Source organism: Ooceraea biroi, chromosome 12, assembly GCF_003672135.1.
Source record: "Ooceraea biroi isolate clonal line C1 chromosome 12, Obir_v5.4, whole genome shotgun sequence".
Lineage (NCBI taxonomy): Eukaryota > Metazoa > Arthropoda > Insecta > Hymenoptera > Formicidae > Ooceraea > Ooceraea biroi.
The window spans coordinates 8,981,268-8,998,232 of record NC_039517.1 but is presented as its reverse complement, the minus strand read 5'-3'; the positions used below and the strand labels follow the sequence as shown (position 1 = coordinate 8,998,232).

General features: G+C 41.2%; 1 protein-coding gene across 24 annotated transcripts in view; it reads left to right on the top strand.

The window, feature by feature from the left end:
* The window catches only part of LOC105282237 (ryanodine receptor), a 40,300-nt gene that overhangs the window by 1,781 nt on the left and 21,554 nt on the right, over positions 1-16,965 (top strand). For 15 of the 24 annotated variants that reach the window (XM_026974370.1, XM_026974366.1, XM_026974369.1 and 12 more), the window contains exons 1-16: positions 1,037-1,090; positions 8,959-9,063; positions 9,137-9,235; positions 11,160-11,237; positions 11,345-11,420; positions 11,716-11,828; positions 11,919-12,118; positions 12,259-12,441; positions 12,538-12,709; positions 12,862-13,031; positions 13,141-13,265; positions 13,335-13,705; positions 13,847-14,178; positions 14,329-15,437; positions 15,766-15,974; positions 16,464-16,563. In XM_026974370.1, coding sequence (XP_026830171.1) covers positions 1,037-1,090; positions 8,959-9,063; positions 9,137-9,235; positions 11,160-11,237; positions 11,345-11,420; positions 11,716-11,828; positions 11,919-12,118; positions 12,259-12,441; positions 12,538-12,709; positions 12,862-13,031; positions 13,141-13,265; positions 13,335-13,705; positions 13,847-14,178; positions 14,329-15,437; positions 15,766-15,974; positions 16,464-16,563 — 3,496 coding nt within the window. Of the gene's footprint in view, positions 1-679; positions 1,091-8,958; positions 9,064-9,136; positions 9,236-11,159; positions 11,238-11,344; positions 11,421-11,715; positions 11,829-11,918; positions 12,119-12,258; positions 12,442-12,537; positions 12,710-12,861; positions 13,032-13,140; positions 13,266-13,334; positions 13,706-13,846; positions 14,179-14,328; positions 15,438-15,765; positions 15,975-16,463; positions 16,564-16,965 lie in introns of those variants that run through there. The other 9 variants (XM_026974383.1, XM_026974387.1, XM_026974363.1 and 6 more) reach the window with 3 other exon arrangements.

The window sequence follows — 16,965 nt, the reverse complement described above, 5'->3', positions numbered from 1 at the left end:
CTACGTAGTATAGGTAGATTGAATTAATCATGAACTAGCCGTCGCATTTGCGACAGTTCCCGATACTTTCGACTACTCGAGAATACTTTCTAAATCTGTAACGTAATCCGCTGAGACATGCTCAATCATTTAGTGAGAGTCACATGTGAGACGTCGCATCTGACGAGTTTACCGCGGGAGTAAGAGATGTGTTTGTTCGAGGCTATTTTTACGCGACTACTACGGAATTGACGAAACACACGCGCGTTAAGCTATTTCGAACTTTAATTAAGATGCACAAACTTTAACAGTTGATACTTTTAAATTCGTTTAAAACACGATTTATATTCTTCTCTCGAATATCAGTCCGTCACAACTGATATCAAACATATATATAATAAATGTGATCATTGAATTAAAACAAATACGGTATCTTTAAAAAAGCGCTCGTTCAAAGAGCCATTCGCCTATTGACTATAAATTGTTTCGAGTAATAAAAGAAACTCGGCACGACTTCAATCGCAATGCTATCATCCCCCGAAACAATCCCCGAGCCCTTATCGCATTATTCAGAAGTCTCCAAGGGAAGAGAAAGAAAATTTCACCACAATGTTTCCCAAGGATGGAGCCGCATAAATATTCGCGTAACGGGGGTTCTTTTGCGTTAACGGAATCTCGAGCATGCGGTATTTTATTGAAGGTATCGGGGCGCGTGCGCGAGGGACATCGGCAAACGGTCTGGGTGCCCTCCGGCCAGCAGTGGGTGATTGTCCGTGCTCCACGACGGATTGAGCGCACCCCGACGTCGGCACCGCCATCGTCTCGTCGCCGCTCGTCGTCCTCGTCCTCGTCCTCGAGAGGAAGAGACCGGCAGGGTCTGCAGGAGTGCGCCGGGTAGCAGCGGGGAGCATGCCGACCATGCGAGACCGTGCATGACCATCCGCCTAGAGCGTCGATAAGGGTTGCCACGCAGTGACACGCAACCCCGTACGCGTATACACGTACGAGCGCGGAGAGCTGACAGAGGAAGCTCGTCGCGTGGAAGCGTGCCGAAGGGATGGCCGACAGCGAGGGTGGCTCCGAGCAGGACGACGTATCGTTCCTCCGCACGGTAAGTCTCATTCCGCCATGGGCGAGCTTATGATGTAGAATGCGCAGCGAGAAGGGTTCGCCGGCTTCTCAAGGTTGTCGGCTAAGAGGGATGTTACAGTGAGAGATGAGATCAGGTATCAGTTTGAGATCAGAAAGCACACATAATACCGCGTAATACAGGCGACAATCAGCGGGGATATATTGCTGTCTTTTCGAGTGTTAAGGGGATTAAAAGATAGGACTGAGGGGGATGATGAGAGAGAAATCTCCCACGGTCAGTGACAATAGGGGGATGCTGTGATTACTGTCAAGAGAGATTGGAAAGAATGTCGAGTAGCGTGAAAAGAAGTCAGTACGTATTTTTCATGAATAAATTATTTCTAATTCTTATTTCTTTTCTTTTCTGTAGACTGTCCCATTCTGTTACTCGGTGAACTGAAATCGCTATTAATTAAACCATTAATGAGAATTGAAATATCGATAGTCTCTTGCCTTAACGATCCATCGGCGATTAATCAGACGAAGATTAAGTGTCTTCGTTGACAATCATGGATAATCATGGATAATCTGTCAAGGTTCACGAGGAAGATAGATGTGACACGGAGGATGTCGATAGATTTTAAATGAATCGAGTGTAAATGTACCTGTTAGTGTGCTCGCGAAAAGCGCGCGTGGATAGGAAGGTGATTCACGTTTAGTGATACGGTGGTGTTCGTGCGAAAATGAATGAATGCCGATGCAGTCGGAACTTTGCTTGCACAAGAGACAGGCAAACTATGCATTGTGATACAAGCCAATACATTATGCATGGTACATTCATACAGCGATGGTAGTAACTTTAACAACATCGTGTTACACATCATTCTACAACTTTTCATGAATTAACGTTTTGCATAATTAATGTAAGCATATTGATTAATCAACAATCTAGTTCAAACTTTTGAATCAGATGAAATCATGATATAATTTCGTCAATTTCAGTAAAATTAACTAGCAGCGACTTGTTTTAAAGAAGATTATTATCTACTTGTTTTAAATTCGCTGAATTTCCATAGACGCATTTAATGTTGCAATCAATCGATGGTAAGCCGATTATGAAAAATAATATTCCAAGAGAAATGTGATCAATTAGGAATGACATTAATCCTATTAATAGTGCATGAAAATTTGATGATATACGTGATGACTGACACGGATGGTAAGTGCGGCTTTAAGTGAATTTAAGTGGCACCTGGAAACTATCGGCGTTTCTTCCGACTTACAAACGCTTGCGTGCAATTTCTTATGTAGAGACTCGTACTGAGAAAAATCGTGTGAGATCTTAGCGAAACGTGGAAGCACTTAAAGTTCCCTGTAACGCAACCTTGACCTCGTTCGACCCGCAGGGATCAAGCGCTCATATTGGTCAAGGTATCGCTTTGTACTCTTGCCATTGCGTTTACCGTTTGCGTATTTAATTTTCTCGTCATGTTCTGTTTGCGCTATTTGTTTGCTCGATATTCGGTTATAGTATCATAAAATTTGTGAACATTCGAAATGTCGGTCACATAGGTTTCATCATAAATTAACCTTCTTTGTCGGTGAAAATATTCTTCTCCGATAAATTAATTATTATTTACCGTGATTTACTTTTAGTGGTTATTAGCAATTGCACTTAAAGGATAGTTCGATTTTTTTTATTAAAAGCGCTTTTATTAATAGTGTCTCAAAATAAAGTGAAAAAAATAATTGCAAATTATACAGCTTATGAAGATATTGAATTTCCACATAAAATTGTGCACAAATTATGCAGAACTGCGCGTACTCCACATTTTATGACCTTCGTGTTCGTTACAACGGTCCCGCCACTATTTCCTATTTTCATTCAAAATACAATACCCGGCGCGTTAAAATTCAATAGCTATGTCGTATATTGTAGATGTACATAATAGTCTGTTACAAATTATATATTCCACGCTGCAACCTTGAAATATCAAATAAAAATTCAGTGCTCCAACACGTGTTCTAACGAGCTTGGCGAGCTTGGAAGAAGACTTCCAATGACTCCTTTCCGCTGCGATAAAAATTTACTTCATAATTTTCCATACTTTCCATGATTTTTCACAAATGTTTCTTTTTTTTCCTCGATGTCTACCATCGAGATATTCTATTATAGTGACATGTTTCCAAAGTTTCTAAACGGCAGCCAGGTATCACGGTCCGCTAAGCACAGTCGCGTCTGCGTCTTTTTCCCGCTCTGCCACGTCTCTTGCGTTCTCTCTCTGCCAGAAGTATATACTTCTGCCTGTCTTCCTGAGACATGGCACACCATTCCTTGCCGGCCTGCCGGGCAACTTTCGTCACATGCTTCCCGGGCGATTTATAATACATCTCAAGGTAGAAGATGATGAAGGGATTCTGCGAGACAATTCTCACTCTCCTTCTGGTCCTCGGTCTACCTCTGGCTCTTCTTCTGTCGCAGGGGCATCTCCGCTCAGCTCTGCGATTGCATCGTTCCGCGCGTTTTGCTCTGCGATTGCATCGTTCCGCACATTTTGCCTTCTCAGCGTCTGTAGCATCCTGGTCCATGGGCTTGTCCGTCTTTGTCTGCTCTACGATGTGTCTGCTAAGGGTTTTGGCCGGTTTTATTTTCACTGTCTTCTATTACAATTTCATAATTACATTAGACGTGACGAATTAATTAATATGTCCTTTCAGAAGCGCATGCACTTAGCGTGCATCTAATGCTCATGATCGAACGCGACATCATCGAGTCTCGCGAAGCTTTCGATTCTTCTGCACAAGCCGTTTGCGAAGGATCAGGATTCAACTCGGTTTACGATCCATAGCGAATATTTTACGATTATACACATGTATATAAAACGCAAGAAGTAACGCATATGTAGTAGCTCGAAAGCGATTTCAATCATCAACACGACCACGATACTATCCGTTTGTGGGGTTAAATGGGCTTTCGTGTTTCTGCCGAGATCGACACGGTGGAATCGCGTGCAAAGGACGTCTCCGTTAGATTCCCGTCGCGATAACGTGTCACGTGAAATCGGCCAGTGCCCAGGAAAAAGGTCGTTCGCATTCTTACGTGAAGAGTCATATCTGCGCCGCATATGACTGGTTACTGCATTTTCCCGCGAACGAATTAGACGTGTTCGATAGTGAAGCGCGGAATATCGCTCACCTGCCTTCGTCGGAGGTAGTCCCGTAAACGTGAAATCCGTCCATCCTTCACCGTTCCCGTGGTGAGTGTAATTTTCACTTGGTAATTTGACGTGTGAAAAAAATAATTGGAAAATGTCGTCCGCACGAAAACATCTGAAGTTTCACGAACTTAATTCTTTTACTTCGTACTTCGCAGGTAAAAGATCGATTGCAGTCCCATCGATTATCCGCGTTGCAACCCAATAATTTCACGACAGAAACCGTGAATATAAAGCTGCTGAATTAAAGTTATTCGCGTGCAAGTTACAGTCGCGTATTTCTCGTGATTGCGATCGTATAAACTTTGCCGCGGAAATTGATCTTTAGCGAAACGAGAACCGGAAAAATTTGTTATTAATTCTTCTCGCTAATTTACTAGGATTTATCAATTTGTATAGAAAACACGAATAATAAACGGGATTCAGATTACGCAAGATATGAATAAACCTTTTCACAGGTGCAATAAAAAAATTAGGAAATACGTATAACGACATGGGAAATCATTTTTATATAGATTTAATACAATTATATAGATTTAATTAATTAAATTTTGCTTGGGATATATCTTGGTGTAATTTATAATACGTTTCAAATATTACTCATCGTGCGGTTTACTGACAGAAGTTTGCAATTTCGTGGGACCGTAATCCGCACGCCGATCGCGTGCATAGCAATCCAGCAATGTTCAGAACAAGTCGATATGATATCGATAATGTTCTTCTTTAAAGCAAGTTGCTTTCAGTTAATTTTAGAATTTGATGCAGTACCGCCTTCCGTCTGATCGATACGGCTCGCGTAGCTCTCATTGGTGATGCTGCATCGAAAAATGAATTTATAATTAATTCACGTTGCGAGGTAGTGTACGTCGGATGCACCGAGTACTGAACAACAAACGATATAGCACACGCACTGCACCACGCCATCAACAGCTCTCTAACCCTCTTCCAGCTCAGTGATGCCATGAGGCATCGCGAAGCTTACTATTTTAGCGATATATAATTATTAAATGCCTCTCTACATATAGTTGATATTTCTAATAAGATAAAAAATTAAAAAATTACCTTGATCAGACGATTAGCGAAAGCTGATTGGAGAAGATCGAATCAATTTTATTAAAATTCTCAGGATCTTGATTTTAAAACAATTTTATTTATCAGATATTTTCATTAAATATATGACAAATCCTTACGCGTGTGCACAGATGCACACAAATTTTTCGTTTCTACTACCGTACTACTACCGTAAAACAGAATTAAAAACATGTGGGAGATCAAGATGATTAATTTGTCGACTTGAGACAGTTATAGGAAATTGTCGCAAACCTATGTAAAATGGAGACATACCCTTGACCTATACCGCGACATATTGCTTCGATCGTCGTCAAATGCCGGAAGTAACTGTTATATGTGATTCATTGTCAATATGTCGCATACGTCTGCCTACTAAACGAGCAATTACGTTTCCGTAATCTCCGGCATCACGTTTATTGGATTCAATCGTAGAGTTCGTCAATATTTTAAAGATTGTAAAGTGCAAGTGATTTATTCGAAACAATGCAGGAAATTATTACAAAATGAAGGAAAGAATTAAAATGACATGAAGAAAACATGTATAGATGAAATCGCACGAAATTGGTATAGAAAATAAATTCTTCTATATTTTCTAGCAATCTAGCAATCTAGATTTCTAGCAATCTTTGAAACTTTGTCTTCTCGAGTAAAATATAAGGATTTAATCGCGCAAGTGCTGAAAACTTGATAAACAATCTCTTCATACAACCGTCAATTAACACTGACGATAGCTAGCGGTTTGCGGGATCATCTTCGTCGAGGACCGATGCTGCACTTTATTAATATCCCGATCAACAGAATTGCTTCTCCTTGCCAAATTTCCAGTGACTCCCGGTACCTCGCGTGTCTCGACTCGCAAATATACGAGCGCACGTATGGCGAATCGCGTGCCATTTCATTTAACCCGGCAGGAAGTTATGTTAATGTGTCCTTTAAAGTAACATTACTTATGCATCTCTCTCTCTCTCTGCGTTGCATATTAATTTTTTCGAACTTGAGTAGCGACACGTCGGCGACGTGCGTGCACGTTCATGGTTACGCACACTGTCACACATCGTCGACCGCATTCAACAATGGGGAATAATATTTGAATAAATTCTCGCCGCGTGGAAGGCAAAAAATAGGTGCAACTGTGTGCGATGCGCCATGTGTAATCCACACACGTGGAATATAATTAATACGGCAGTACAGGGCAATTTCGTTCGCGTACGAACAGAGTCGTTACGATGCAACCCGAACCGTGCCATCGATTTCAATTAAACCCTATAATCGAATGATTGCCTTAGCCGCTTTGTTGTCACACGCGCGATAGCCAATAAATCATGTAGATTAAAGTTGCGATTGCAGAAAGTGTCAGATTTTTGGACCATTTTTGCGGAAATTGAGAGACGTCATTTAAATGACGTTAAATTCCTTATATGACATTCGATTTTACATGTTTGTGTAATTAAGATGGAAATTTATATGTTCTTCCCGGGTAGAAATTTGGTCTGGCATGCCTGATCTAGTGTATGCCAAATAAGGCCCGAATACGATTTTTGATCGGTATACCGGATTCGGCATGCCAGATCCGATAATTATTTGGCATACCGAATATTTAATCTGACATGACTGATCTAGCGTATGCCAAATAAGGCCCGAATACGATTTTTGATCGGTATACCGGATTCGGCATGCCAGATCCAATAATTATTTGACATGTCGAATATTCTTTTTTTCTGATTTATCAAGCGACCGATAGATGGCCAGGCCAAGCGTGACGTTCTCGCAAGAAACATTTGCTTATCACATTATAAATAACTATCCGAAAAACCGCAGTGGACTGAAAAAAATAAGCAGTGGCCTATTATAAATCATTAATATTAATTAATTGAGACAATTGTGAAGTTAAATTGTCGTTTTACGGGAGGTACGGGGGGATTTTGATTAAATTGTCAGAATAATTAATTGGCAGTGTTTTCTCGAATTTTATAGCATTGTTTAAAATCGGCAGTGGTATACAAAATTTTGAGTTGTGAATTCCCCCCTGCGTTTACTTAGGAACAGATACGGCAGACATGATCCGGTCCAAACTTGTAAAATGCGTTACACCCCTTATCCGGGCCGAATTTGGTTTACCGAATCAGGACCGAATGTCAGAGCCGGCATGCCTTACTTGGCCCTAACTTTTACCAAACATAATTTCTACCCGGGTTGTAATTAAGATGGAAAAATTATCTGAAAAATACTGTGTTTCATGTAATTACTGCACTAAAAAGTTCTTCATTGAATCGTGGTGTTGGATGTAAACACGTTAAAGGGACTATATGGCACTTAGATGATTATCGCGGCTATTGCATTAATTTTCTCTGCGTACCATTAAGACTGGGCTTGGAACTGGTGACTATACATATATACATTAGGTGGCCTTATCGGCTAACTCATCACGCGTAATTCATGTATAAATGTATACCGATCATGTGCGATGGAATCGTCTGCTCTAGACACGTTATTGCGAAAATAGCGAAATAAACAATTTTTCCGCGTGACCCAGTTTCCTATAAGCGTTCATTAAATTTTCACGGACGCACAATTCACGCCGGTACACTTTTTCTTCTCTTTCTGATACTTTGTTTAAAGTTGAAGGGCATGAATACGCGTCTTGTCGCTTGGGTCGCTTACATGTAGACTAAAGCGTAGATTCGCTGATCAAAAATTGATACCTCAAAAATTGCACGTGCAGAAAATGTGCAAGGGGCTCAAGCTCGAGAATGAAAAATCCAAGCAGCACACAAATTGAAACTCAAGCGTTCGAGGGTTAAAATTGACCGCAAATTGAATGATTCACTCGACGAGTTTCTCGAGGCGCGACATTAAACAACACCGTTGCAAGCGACGCCTCTCTCTTTCTCTTTCTCTCCTAGTGCATGTCCAAAGATTACGAAGTGCTTTCAAAGCCGGCACATTTACGTACCCGGTTCTCGTACATTCCTGAGGTCGTCCAAATTGGTTTTGGCACGGTGGCCGCATTCTGTCGTTCAGCCTGCATCATAATTTACGCGATTTCGCAAAAACTCGTCGTTATAACGCCGCGGTAATGTTTTCTGAACGATCGGTAGATCAACGATCGCCCGTGTCAACCAACGCCTTCGTCGTGGCCCATTTCCGTGGTTCATGAAATTCGCATGTAGATCGCGACTCGCGAATTCCGACAAACCATCTGTCGAGGATTACAAAATCGTCTGGCGATGTTGCGTATTATTGCAGCACAGCGAACATCAGCACGATATTATACAAGGCGAGGTTTCTCGAAGAGAAATCCGCGTAATAGATTAACGTACGAAGACTACATCAAGAGATCAATATACATACATCTTAAGTCCAAATCGATATAAATAGTGCAAAATAAGAGCATAATGCGAAAGTATCACGACTAAAAATTATACATTTCAAAGTCATCATTTTAGAAGTAAAAATGTTCAGCTAACTGAACATTGATACAGCAATAGTTTAAATTATTTTTTTAATAATTCGTAGAATTAATACAAAATTAATTTTCTCAGTTTTAAGAACAGTTTTCTTCGAGTCGATAAAATATTATTCTACAGAAAATACATAAAGGTATTTTGCTTACGACTTATAGGAGGATATGGTATGTCTGTCCTGCACCGCGACAGGCGAAAGAGTCTGCCTGGCAGCCGAGGGTTTCGGCAACCGACACTGCTTCCTCGAAAATATCGCCGACAAGGTAATCATGATTATCGCAAACAATTTTTTCCACCTTATTCTCTCACTATATTTAATACAATCATTTTTTTCAGAACATACCGCCAGACCTGTCGCAATGCGTGTTCGTGATAGAGCAGGCTCTCTCGGTGAGAGCGTTGCAGGAGCTTGTCACCGCTGCAGGCTCCGAGACGGTAACGTATAATATCTCTGCATAATACACTTGTACAGGGATTCTCTCGTGTGACTTCAGCGAAATTGCCAGCGAAATTCGTAGCTCCAGGGAATTACCCGTAACTCCTACTCGACATCTTCACCGTGAAAAGAACGTACCGTGAAAGGAACAACGATTTCCCCGTTTCGAAGGAGGATCTTTTCTTTTCTTCTTCCTCGATCGCGTAATTACGAACACGTTCGTTTGGTTGAGCTTGACCCGTTAATTAAGCAAATGATGTGATTGTTTCGCGATTAAAAGTCTTACAAATTTCTCATCGAGTTGCCAGATCGCTACATGCGCTCGATCTATAGGAGTGGGCCATAAAACGCGTGCCTTTTAATGTAAATTTAATATTTAATGTAAAATGCCATTTAATATAAAATATGAGGACAACACAATCCCCGAAATGCAATACGGACATCTGAGAAACGTTTGAAACACATTCGAAACACGTCCGAAAAGTGTTGGAAAAGAATTGAAACGTCTCTTAGATGTCTTATGATGTCTTAGATTTTTAGGCCTGCTCTACTTTTCCGCCGATTAATATCCGAAGGGTTCCTGATACGTCGGAATAACTTCTCTTGAATGCATTCGCACGCACCCCCACCCGCCGCACACCCCCTGTATCCGTATGATTGTGGCATGTATCCGTGTAGCACTGTAAAACGAATTCAAATCACATCTTCGTGTTTTTCATCATTCTCGTCACCACTTGTCTTGTCACCCGACACATAGCACCGTGAAGAGAAAAATTACCGCCTGAAAGCTTAATCGAGATCCACCCGTCATCATCGCGCAAAAGAACATTATAAGCACATATTATTCTGGGTGTAGGCCGCTTAGCGTTACAAATTCTTCAAAACATTTTCTTTTCCTTCTTTTATTTAAAAGAAGAAAAGGGGTAGAACGTGTTCTGAAGCATTTGAAACGACAATTGGTCCGCAGCTTCTATTTATCTTTCTCTATCTTTCTTCTCTCTTTCTCTTTCCGTGTCGACACTTGGACGAAGAAGATTCATTTGCCCCTTATGTTTCTCTTTGCAGCAGCAAGACAGTTTAGTAAGTATAATTTACGTGCCGTCTACGAGGCGCCGTAACGTGTCTGCTCTTGGGTAAAACCGATCATATTTTTTTTCTGTGTGCTAAAAACATCGTAACGCCCGATCGAGCTTGGGTGAAGAACCGAATACGAGCTCGCGAAAGCAACTAAATTTTGAAATATATTTTAAACGTACGATAATCCGTGCGCACTCCTTTATTTAGCGCTGTATTTAATCGCACTTATCTGAGATGTGATAATCGTGCTCACTGCAAACTTCAAATGAGAATTAAAACAGTCTCCAAATCTTATAGATAAATGTTAAAAAATAGTAATAATAATGTATGTTCATCTTACAATTAGATGGCAGAGATTTAGCATTGTTTAACTAAATTTTAGGAATAATTGTAGTATCATTAGCAGCCAAGTAATATATTCCTTTTTAAATATATTCCTTTTTCTTGTATTCATATTATTTAGATATTATTTTACGAGAGTATTTCACCCATCGATCGATTAAGCGATCACGCTGACGACTTCGATTAACATTAACGTAATGCACATTGGAGCTAATAACCGCTTTATTTCGTTTGGCTAGCTATCTAATGCATTGTCTATCTAAAAAAATACGCGTTTAGCAATCTGCGCCTTCGATACATTCGTCAGCCTCACATCGTAGCTTAACATAATACCAGCATTTATGGCCTTCTCTTATCAGTGCGCTTGTAGAAGTTGTTTAAGAAATTCTCTGTTATGCTGCGAAATAATAAATCTCGTACGGTATATACGTAGAGAGGAGGATATTACGTCGAGATAATACGAAGGGTTACTAAGGGCTTTGACCAATCGTTTGATGTTTCCAGGGAAAGGGCACCGGGTCAGGACACAGGACCTTGTTATACGGTAACGCTATATTGCTGCGGCATCTAAACAGCGACATGGTAAATTGATCCTCTTTGTAATATGAAAATCACATTACGGCATATTAATTTTTTATGGTTGCATAAATTTGCGATCAATGATATGTGTGTGTATGCGTGTGCCGTAGTATTTGGCGTGCCTGTCCACGAGTTCGTCGAACGATAAGCTTGCCTTCGATGTCGGTCTACAGCAGCACTCTCATGGTTCGTACAACGCTATCACCTTAATTTTTAATAAGTTTTTTAACTTTTAACAAGTTTTTACGTACGTATTCAGTATATATTAAAATGTTAATATTTCTTCTTATCATGGCATACGATTTTAATAACTCTACTATAACGCTATTCTTGAATAACTAAATTTCAAGCGCAATTATAACTTCTAACTGGGATTAGATTAAAATTTAGAGTTGCGTAGCTAGCAAACTTTCAGGACCTGCGAATGAAACATTGCAACTCGCTCGCAGCCTTTCAGAATTATCTTTTTATTTTTTCGCAGGTGAGGCGTGCTGGTGGACTGTACATCCTGCCTCCAAGCAGAGATCCGAGGGTGAGAAGGTGCGCGTGGGTGACGATCTTATCCTGGTGTCCGTTGCCACCGAGCGATACTTGGCAAGTCTGACATATCATTTTATATAATAATATCTTGAAAGTCAATTTTAATAATATAATATATAACACGTTGCAAATCTTCCGTTCCAGCACACGACAAAGGAGAATGATTTGTCGGTGGTTAACGCATCTTTTCACGTGACTCATTGGTCAGTACAGCCATATGGCACAGGTATCAGCAGGATGAAGTACGTCGGTTACGTCTTTGGTGGCGACGTGTTGAGATTCTTCCATGGTGGCGACGAGTGCTTGACAATACCGTCTACTTGGAGCCCGGCGCCCAGTCAAAAGTAAGTTTTGATGTCAACGGTTGTATATCTCGACAAAATGATCCTTTTAAAATGACAGCAATTGTCACGTGAAAGATTAGAATATTCCGAGGGAAAAGAGAAACAATTGTTTTACGTGAATCGTATTTATCGTTTTACAGCCTCGTAATTTACGAGGGCGGTAGTGTGATGAGTCAAGCGAGATCACTATGGAGATTGGAGCTCGCCAGAACGAAATGGGCGGGCGGCTTTATCAATTGGCTGCATCCTATGAGAATCAGGCACCTGACGACGGGACGTTATCTCGGCGTGAAGGAGAACAACGAGCTCTACCTGGTCGATAGGTTAATACTTATTTTTAGAAAAGTTCAAGGGTCATGGATGATTCTTATAGACACACGATGACGTTTCCGAAATCGGTAATTATTCCTTTTTCGAAGGAATGAAGCGACAATCGAAACCTCGACTTTCTGGCTGCGGCAGGAAAAAGACGATCAGAAAATCGTTCTCGAGGACAAGGATCTGGAAGTTATCGGACTGCCGATTATCAAGTATGGTGACTCTACCGTTATTATGCAACACGCCACCACGTGCCTCTGGGTGTCTTATAAAGTAAGTAAAAAATAGATTTTTGCAAATCAAAGAACAAATTAAAAAGACACAGTTTTAGTAAACGTGTTCGATTGCAATAATAAACAGTTAATAGTTTAATAAAAAGCGTGATACATGTGATACACCCTTACAATGCTCATTATACGTTCTAGTCATACGAGACGAAGAAGAAGGGTGTCGGAAAAGTCGAAGAGAAGCAGGCGGTACTCCACGAAGAGGGTAAGATGGACGACGGGTTGGATTTCTCTAGATCTCAAGAGGAAGAATCTCGCACTGCCCGCGTTATCAGGAAGTGCAGCAGCTTGTTCACTCAATTCATCACGTGAGTTTTTAACCTTGAGAAAAATATTTTAAGAAACACGATAAAAGATAAATTATTTGAGGGACACCAAAAGCGGTCATTTTACTTAAAAATACCGAATACGTTTTAGAGGCCTAGAAACGCTGCAGGTGAACAGGAGAGCGTCCATGTTTTTTCAAAACGTGAATCTTAATGAGATGGTAATGTGTCTCGAGGACTTGATCAATTATTTCGCTCAACCCGAGGATGACATGGGTAAGAAAATGCACGTGTATTTCTCCTTTTACGCCACTAGAACACGTTACTAAAGATAGAATTCCGCAGAACACGAAGAAAAGCAGAACAAGTTCCGCGCGCTCAGAAATCGTCAGGATCTGTTCCAAGAAGAGGGTATACTGAATCTCATTCTTGAAGCCATCGACAAGATCAACGTGATCACATCGCAAGGATTCCTCGTCGCTCTTTCCGGCGATGAGAGCGGCCAGGCTTGGGATCAGATATCTGGATACCTCTACCAGTTGCTGGCAGCTATTATCAAGGGCAATCACACCAACTGCGCCCAATTCGCCAACAGCAACCGTCTCAATTGGTTGTTTAGTCGATTGGGCTCGCAGGCTTCGAGCGAAGGAACCGGGATGTTGGATGTACTTCACTGTGTCCTGATTGATTCTCCAGAGGCTTTGAACATGATGAGGGTACGTGCTATTTTTTCCAGATATACATTCGTTTACATTATGTTCTTGCACATAAAATTTTATAAATTAAAAGTGAATTTACGCATAATTAATTCGTCTTGTTTCAATTTAACTTTAAATTTCTCAAATTGCTTTTTCCAGGACGAGCACATCAAAGTAATTATTTCCCTGCTGGAGAAGCACGGCAGAGATCCGAAAGTCCTGGACGTTTTGTGCTCGTTGTGCGTCGGTAACGGCGTCGCGGTGCGATCTTCACAGAATAATATTTGCGACTTTTTACTACCCGGGAAAAATCTACTTCTCCAAACGCAACTGGTGGACCACGTGGCTAGTATCAGACCGAATATATTCGTCGGCAGAGTGGAGGGCTCGGCTCTTTATCAAAAGTGGTATTTCGAGGTGACTGTGGATCACATCGAACAGACGACTCACATGATGCCGCACTTGAGAATCGGATGGGCGAACACCGCTGGGTAAATTGAAACAAAAATTATTTTTCAAATATTTCTCCATAGAATTATTACAAAATTTCCAAACATTCTTTCTTATGTTCTTTAAAAAACTATTGAATTATTGAATTTTATAATATAATGAACTAATAATTATGTTATTTTTGCGAACAGTTACATGCCGTATCCCGGCGGGGGCGAGAAATGGGGAGGAAACGGAGTCGGCGACGATTTGTATTCATTCGGATTCGACGGCGCTTATCTGTGGACCGGCGGTAGAAAGACGCAGGTGGTCCAGAACGCCACCGAACCCTACATCAGGAAGAGCGACGTGATCGGCTGCGCCCTGGACCTTACGGTACCAGTGATAACATTTACTTTCAACGGCACCCGCATCATGGGTTCCTTCCGAAACTTCAATCTGGATGGCATGTTCTTCCCCGCCATCAGTTGTTCGTCCAAACTCTCCTGCAGATTTCTGCTGGGTGGCGATCACGGCCGACTAAAGTTCCAGCCGCCAGATGAGTTCTCGCCGTTAGTGGAGAGTCTCTTGCCGCAACAGATCCTGTCGCTGGATCCGTGCTTCTACTTTGGCAACATGAACAAGGTGGTCCTAGCGGGTCCGTGGCTGGTCGAGGATGATACCGCCTTCGTCCCGGCTCCAGTCGACACCTCGATGGTCAACCTGCCCGCCTATGTCGAGCAGATCAGAGACAAACTGGCGGAGAACATCCACGAGATGTGGGCGATGAATAAGATCGAGGCTGGTTGGATCTACGGCGAGGTCAGGGATGACCTCAGGAAGATTCATCCCTGCATAGTACAGTTCGAACGACTGCCGGCCGCGGAGAAGCGATACGACACCCAGTTAGCTGTGCAGACTCTGAAGACCGTTCTGGCCCTGGGCTATTACATCACCATGGATAAGCCACCGTCTAGGATAAAAACTCTAAGGCTGCCGAACGAGCCGTTTTTGCAAAGCAGCGGTTACAAACCGGCGCCGCTTGACCTGTCCGCGATCAACTTAACTCCTAAGATGGAGGAGCTCGTTGACCAGCTCGCGGAAAATACGCACAATCTCTGGGCGAAGGAGAGGATCAGTCAAGGATGGACGTACGGACTGAACGAGGACTCGGAAATGAGGAGGAGTCCTCATTTGGTACCTTATCCAAAGGTCGACGAAGCTATCAAGAAGGCTAACCGGGATACAGCCAGTGAGACCGTCAGAACTCTTCTCGTTTATGGATACATGCTTGATCCGCCTACTGGAGAACAGCACGAGGGTGAGACTTTTAATTCCTGTTACACGCGCTTGTTTATTTTTAAATAGATCTTTGCACTTTATTAAAAATATTTGTAAATCGCTTGCAAGTGCTTAAAAAAATGCACATTTAAACAATATTATTAATGATAATATTATAATTACTGTTTATAAGAAAATTAATTATTACACATAGTAAATTATTTTTTAATTTTCTTTTTTATTTTGAATATAGTATATTGTAGAGTTATACCAAATTGTGGCTATTTTCTAGCGGCTTTTTCTTCTTTAAACATATTTTTATCATAATTATGCACATTAATAACGTATTTATTTTTTGTTATTTGTAGCATTGCTTTTGGAGGCCAGCAGGTTACGACAATTATCCTTCAGGACTTACAGGGTCGAGAAGCATTACGCGGTCAGCAGTGGAAAATGGTATTTCGAGTTCGAAGTTCTCACAGCCGGACCGATGCGAGTGGGTTGGGCAAAAGCCGACTGCATGCCAGGAAATATGCTGGGCAGTGACGAAAGTACTTGGGCATTTGATGGTTACAACGTAAGTATCGATATTCTCGATTGTTTCTGTGATCTAACGACTCGAAGCGGACCCAAAGCAAATTTAGCTGAATTTGTTGAAGCGATTTTCCTAATCGTCCAAATTATAGATCTTATAATGATCTTTCTTACAATAATACGTATCGAACTTGCAGTTTTTCAAGTTATAAATAAATAATATCAGAATTCAGATATTGTGCAAATTAAATACAAAAATATTAATGCTGTATTACAAGAACTGTTACTATCGTTATATCGGCGACTTTGTATAATCTTTAAATTATAGCCACAAAAGGTGAGAACTTTTTATGTAGATTTTAGAGCTCGTATATAGTCAAGTTCTCTTTACGAATAAATATATTTCGTAGAATTGTATGCAATTCGTACACAATAGCTTTTGTGTTGCGGGCGTGATATTAACATAAGCGCTCTCGTGGCTTTCGTCCGTGATTTACGAAATATAAATAATTCATAAAAATATAAATGTCAGGTGACCAAAGTACACGCTGGCACCCACGAGTCATTTGGTCACAAATATCAAGTGGGCGACATAGTTGGATGTTTCATTGACGTGGCAGACCGAACGATCAGTAAGAGTCCCATTTCCCAAATTGGCCGATCTTAGAGGCCGCGTTATACATATACACATCTTTCTTTTCCTGGGTTTTCTCGTCACTATTGTCTTTGTCTCGCTCTATATGTTTCTTTCGTGTTGATTTGGTTTTTCATATTTTGCATCCTTGTCCCGAATCGCCGGAGAAATTTCATTCGGCGAAGTGTGGCTTGACTTTTTTATCGATGTCGGGATAATCCGTGAAATTTCCTCGTGGTCTTCTCTCTAACTTTGCACTATGCCCGAAAATGTTGGTCTCTCGCACAAATGTACACGACATCGAGATGTGTATTAATAGCGACGGATGAACTTGTTACAAGCTGCCCCATCGCGGACAAAATAGCAAAATAGCCGGGTGTTTCGATTACCGGTCTGTCCC